Source organism: Cebus imitator, unplaced genomic scaffold (genome assembly GCF_001604975.1).
Source record: "Cebus imitator isolate Cc_AM_T3 unplaced genomic scaffold, Cebus_imitator-1.0 Scaffold756, whole genome shotgun sequence".
Lineage (NCBI taxonomy): Eukaryota > Metazoa > Chordata > Mammalia > Primates > Cebidae > Cebus > Cebus imitator.
Genome location: NW_016108071.1, coordinates 455,779 through 460,934, shown reverse-complemented (window position 1 = coordinate 460,934; position 5,156 = coordinate 455,779). Strand labels below are relative to the sequence as shown.

The 5,156-nt window shown below is 37.4% G+C and overlaps 1 protein-coding gene across 1 annotated transcript; it reads left to right on the top strand.

The window, feature by feature from the left end:
- The first annotated feature begins 1,804 nt into the window (after nt 1-1,804).
- Nucleotides 1,805-2,888, top strand: LOC108296960 (non-histone chromosomal protein HMG-14-like). The gene has a single exon (XM_037735231.1). The coding sequence runs from the start codon at nt 1,805-1,807 to the stop codon at nt 2,093-2,095; it is 291 nt and encodes a 96-aa protein (XP_037591159.1). The 3' UTR covers nt 2,096-2,888.
- The last annotated feature ends 2,268 nt before the right edge of the window (nt 2,889-5,156 follow it).

Below are 5,156 nucleotides of genomic sequence, written 5' to 3'. Positions count from 1 at the left end.
TTCTACTTTTTTGATATAAATGCTTATAGCTATACACTTTCCTCTTAGTACTGCTTTTGCTGTATTCCATAGCCTTTGGTATGTTATGTTTCTATTATCACTTGTTTTAAGAAATGTTTTGATTTCATTCTTAATTACTTCATTGACTCCCTAGCCATTCATAGCATATTGTTTAATTTGCATGTATTTGTATGGTTTCCAATATTCTTCTTATTATTGATTTTTAATTGTATTTCATTGTGGTCAGAAAAGAAGACTGATATAATTTTAATTCTCTTGAATATTTTAACACTGTCTTGTGGCCTAAAATGTGCTGTATCTTTGAGAATAATCCATGTGCTGAGGAGAATAATGTGTATTTTGCAGCCATTGGATAAAATATTACTTAAATATTTATTAGGTCGCTTTGGTCTATAATGCAGATTAAGTCTGATGATTCTTTGTTGACTTTCTATCTAGTTGATCTGTCTAATGCTGAAAGTGGGGTGTTAAAGTCTCCATCTATTATTGTATTAGAACCTATGTCTCTTTAGGTCAAATAACATCTGCTTTATGTATTTGGGTTCTCCAATGTTGGATGCATATATATTTTCAGTTATGATATCCTGTTGCTGGATTGACCACCTTATGATATAATGACTTCTTTTGTCTCTTTTTATAGTTTTAGTTTCAAAATCTATTTTGTCTGATGTAAGTATATCAACATCTGCTTGCTTTTGGTTTCCCTTTGTGTAAAATGTCTTTTTCCATCTCTTCTTTCCAGCCTGTGTTTCCTTATAGGTGACATATGCTTCTGGTAGGCATAAGATCATTGGCCCTTTTTAAAAAAATTTATTCAGCCAATATATATCTTTTGATTGGAAAATGTAGTCCATTTACATTCAATGTTATTATTAACAAGTAAGGACTTATTCCTGCCATTTTGTTATTTGTTTAGTGGTTGTTTTGTAGTCTTCTCTTTCTTCTTTTCTTTCCTGACTTACTTTTAGTGGAGGTAATTTTCTCTGATGGTATGCTTTAAATTTCTTACTTTTTATTTTTTGTGTATCTGATGTATGTTTTTTGATTCGAGGTTACGATGAGTCTTGCAAATACCTTATAAGTGATTAAGTTAAGCTGATGACAAATTAACAAAGACTGCATAAACAAACAAGCAAAGAGAAAACTAATAAAAACTCTACACTTTATCTTAGTACCCACAATTTTAACTTTTTGTTGTTTCTGTTTATAACTTATTGTACTGTCTAGGACTTTAAATGATATTGTAGTTTATATATTTAGTAAGTTTATCTTTTAGCCTTTCTACTCAACATATAATTAGTTCATACAACACAATTACACTGTTATAATACTCTGTGTATTTCCGTGTATTTACTATTAACAGTGAATTTTGTGATTTCTTTTTGCTCATTAACATTATTTCCTTTCTTTATCATTGCTTGTGGCACAGATCTGGTGTTGATGAAATTCCTCAGCTTTTGTCTGGGAAAATATTTCTTGTTTATGTCTGAAGAATAATTTTGTTGGATTTACTATTCTAGACTAACAGTTTTTTTTTCTTTCAGCACTTAAATAATGTCATGTCCTAAAATTATCTAAATGGTAGAGGAAATGTAAGAAAATTATATTTATAAGGTGGTTTAAGATCATGGGAAGCTGTAATAAGGTTAAGTGGAAAAAATTTATGATTGTACTATGTAAAATAAATTCATTAGTATCATTTAAAAAAAAAAGTCGAGATTCACAAAGGCTTTCCACGCACCGTGGCCCGCAGGCACCTGGCACATGCCTCCCCACTGCCAGGATGCCCAAAAGGAAGGTCAGCTCCGCCAAGGGAGAGACCAAGAGGAGATCCTCACGGTTGTCAGCGAAACCCCCTGCAAAAGTGGAAGCGAAGCTGAAAAAGGCAGCAGCGAAGGATAAATCTTCAGACAAAAAAGTGCAAACAAAGGGGAAAAGGGGAGCAAAGGGAAAACAGGCTGAAGTGGCTAACCAAGAAACTAAGGAAGATTTACCTGCAGAAAACGGGGAAACAAAAACTGAGGAGAGTTCAGCCTCTGATGAAGCGGGAGAGAAAGAAGCCAAGTCTGATTAGTACATTATACCATGCCTTACAGTGGTCCCCGTCTCCCTTCTCGTACAATCCAGGGGAATATTTTTATCAACTATTGTGTAAATGCAAGTTTTTTAGTAGCTCTAGAAACATTTTTAAGAAGGAGGGAATCCCACCTCATCCCATTTTTTAAGTGTAAATGCTTGTTTTTAAGAGGTGAAATCATTTTCTGGTTGTTTATTTTTTGGTACAACCAGAAAATAGTGTGGGATATTGAATTATGGGAGGCTTTGACTGTCTCGGGTGTCAGCTTACCATTCCATAGATGGGGGTTAGTTTTTATATCCTATAATACAAAGCATATTAAATGGCAATATGGAGTCAGTCCTGCATTTAGTGTCTTGAACATTTTAAATTACTTCTATTCTCATGTTGTTTTTTAGTAGAATTGTTTCCTAAAGAAAACCACTCTGATCATGGCTCTCCCTGTCAGAATTGTGTGCACTCTGTAACATCTTTGGTGTGGTAGTCCTGTTTTCCTAATAACTTTGTTACTGTGTTGTGAACGATTAAAAATTTGAATATGTAGTGTACATGCTATTCAGTTGTGAATTGTTGGGATGTATGTAACAGCTTATCAACATGTGAAGATACAGGCACTTGATAGCCTCTTACGGAAAATTTGCATCTAAATTTTAAGGTGGAAAGTCACTGGAATAACTTTAAAAAAGAATTACAATACATGGCTTTTTAGATTTTTGTTACTATGTTAAGAATTGTGTACAAATTGAAATGTCTGTACTGATCCTCAACCAATAAAATCTCAATTATGAAACCAAAAAAGAAAAAAAAAAAGTCATGTCCCTCTGTTTTGGCCTGTAAAGTTTGCACTAAGAAGTCTGATGCCAGACTTTTTGAAGTTTACTTGCATGTTGTTTCTTTTATCTTGCTTTTAGGATTCTTTCTTTATCTTTGACCTTTGGAAGTTTGATTATTAAATACCTTGAGGTAGTCTTCTTAATGTTAAATCTGCTTGGTGTTCTATAGCCTTCTTGTACTTGGATATTGATATATTTCTCTAGATTTAAGAAGTTATCTGTTACTATCCCTTTGAATAAACTTGCTACCCCTATCCCTTTCTCTACCTTCTCTTTAAGGCCAATAATTCTTAGATTTGACTTTTTGAAGCTATTTTCTAGATCCGGTAGGTGTGCTTCATTGTTTTTATTATTTTTCTCTTGTCTTCTCTGTGTATTTTCAAATAGTCTGTCTTTAAGCTCACAAATTCTTTCTTCTGCTTGATCCAGTCTGCTATTAAAAGATGCTGATGCATTCTTCTGTATGGCAATTACATTTTTCAGCTCCATAATTTATTCTTGATTCTTTTTAATTTTTATAATTTTTGTTAAATGTATCAGATAGAATTCAGTATTCCTCCTCTGTGTTATCTTGAATTTATTTGCATTTTCTCCATACAGCTATTTTGAATTATCTGTCTGAAAGGTCACAAATCTTTGTCTCCCCAGGATTTGTTCCTGGTGCCTTATTTAGTTCATTTAGTGAAGGCATGTTTTCCTGAATGGTCTTGATGCAGAGGGCCTTAAGGCCATGAGTGGTGGCTCACACCTGTAATCCCAGCACTTTAGGAGGCAGAGGTGAGTGGATTTCTTGAATCCAGTAGTTCAAATCTAGCATAGGCAACATGGTGAAACACTGTCTCTACAAAAAGAGACCCTGTTTCAAAAAAGAGGTTGAGGATTGAGTGTTGTGATCTAAGTTTTGGTCACTGTAGCCATATCTCAATTAAGAGGAACTCCCCAGCTCAGTAATTCTGTGGCTCTTACAGGCTTATAGAGGTACCACATTGGTGATATTGAATAAGATCCAGAAGAATTTTCTGCATTACCAGAAAGAGACTCTTGTTCTCTTCCTTTAGTTTCTTTCAAATGATCAGAGTCCCTCTTTCTGTGCTAATCTGCCCAGAGCTGGGAGAGAAGTGACACAAGCACTCTTGTGGCCACCACCACTGGGACTGGGCTGAGTCAGACATGAAGCTAGCAGAGGACTGTGTCTTATCCAAGTTCTGTGGTAATCCCTGCCTGGCTACAGAAAATGTTTGCTCTAGGCCCTAAGGCTCTACATTTAGCAAGCAGCAAAGCCAACCAGGCTTGTGTCCTTCTCTTCAGGGTGGTGAGTCCCCACTGGTCTAGGGTGACTCCAGAGATTCTGTCCAGGACCTAAGGCCTAGAGTTTAAAACTTTTGAAATCTACCTGGTGTCGCATTCTACTGCAGCTGAGCTGGCACCCAAGCCACAAGACAAGGACCTTCACACTCTTTCTGGTCCTTTCCACAAGTAGAAGAGTCTCTCACCATGCCTACCACCAACCCAGGCCCATGACAAATACTGCCTGGTTACCACTGATGTTCATTCAAGAACCAAAGTCTCTTCAGTCAGCTTGTGGTGAATTCTGCCAGGCCTGTGACTCTACCTTCAGGGCAGTGGGCTCCCTTCTGGCCCAGGGAAGCTGATAAATGTTGTCCAAGGGCCAACACCTGGAATTGGGGACCCCAAATGGCTGCTTGGTACTCTTCCCCACTGTGGCTGAACTAGTACCTAAACTACAAGACAAAGTCTGCTTTTACTCATCTTTGTCCTTTTCTCAAGCAGAAGTCACCCCTGCTTCCAGAGCCACTAGAGCTGGAAATGTGCTAGGTCACATCTGGGGCCAGCATGTCTCTGAGTCTCACTCAAAGCCTACAGCAAGTACTGCCAGGGTACCACTGCTAATTATTTAGTCAGCAGGTGATGAATCATGCCAGGAGTGAGTAATTCTTTCAAGGCAGCAGGTTTTCTTCTGGCCCAGGGCATGTCAGTCATCTGGGAGCTAGAGCCTAGAATGTGAGTCTAAGGGACCTGCCTGGTACCTTATCCTACGGTGGCTGAGCTGGTATGCAAGTTGCAAGACAAAGTCCTCTTTACAGTGGAAGGTGGTGAACAGGAGCTAGGGTTAGCTTGCAGCTCCCAGTAGAATGCACAGAGCAGCATGTAGAGATTCACATCATGAGCTTTTGCTTCAAGAACTACTGCAAGAAAATACCAGA

Bases quoted from the DNA above. Each gene is read 5' to 3' on its own strand.
- LOC108296960 (XM_037735231.1), top strand. From the start codon at position 1,805: ATGCCCAAAAGGAAGGTCAGCTCCGCCAAGGGAGAGACCAAGAGGAGA.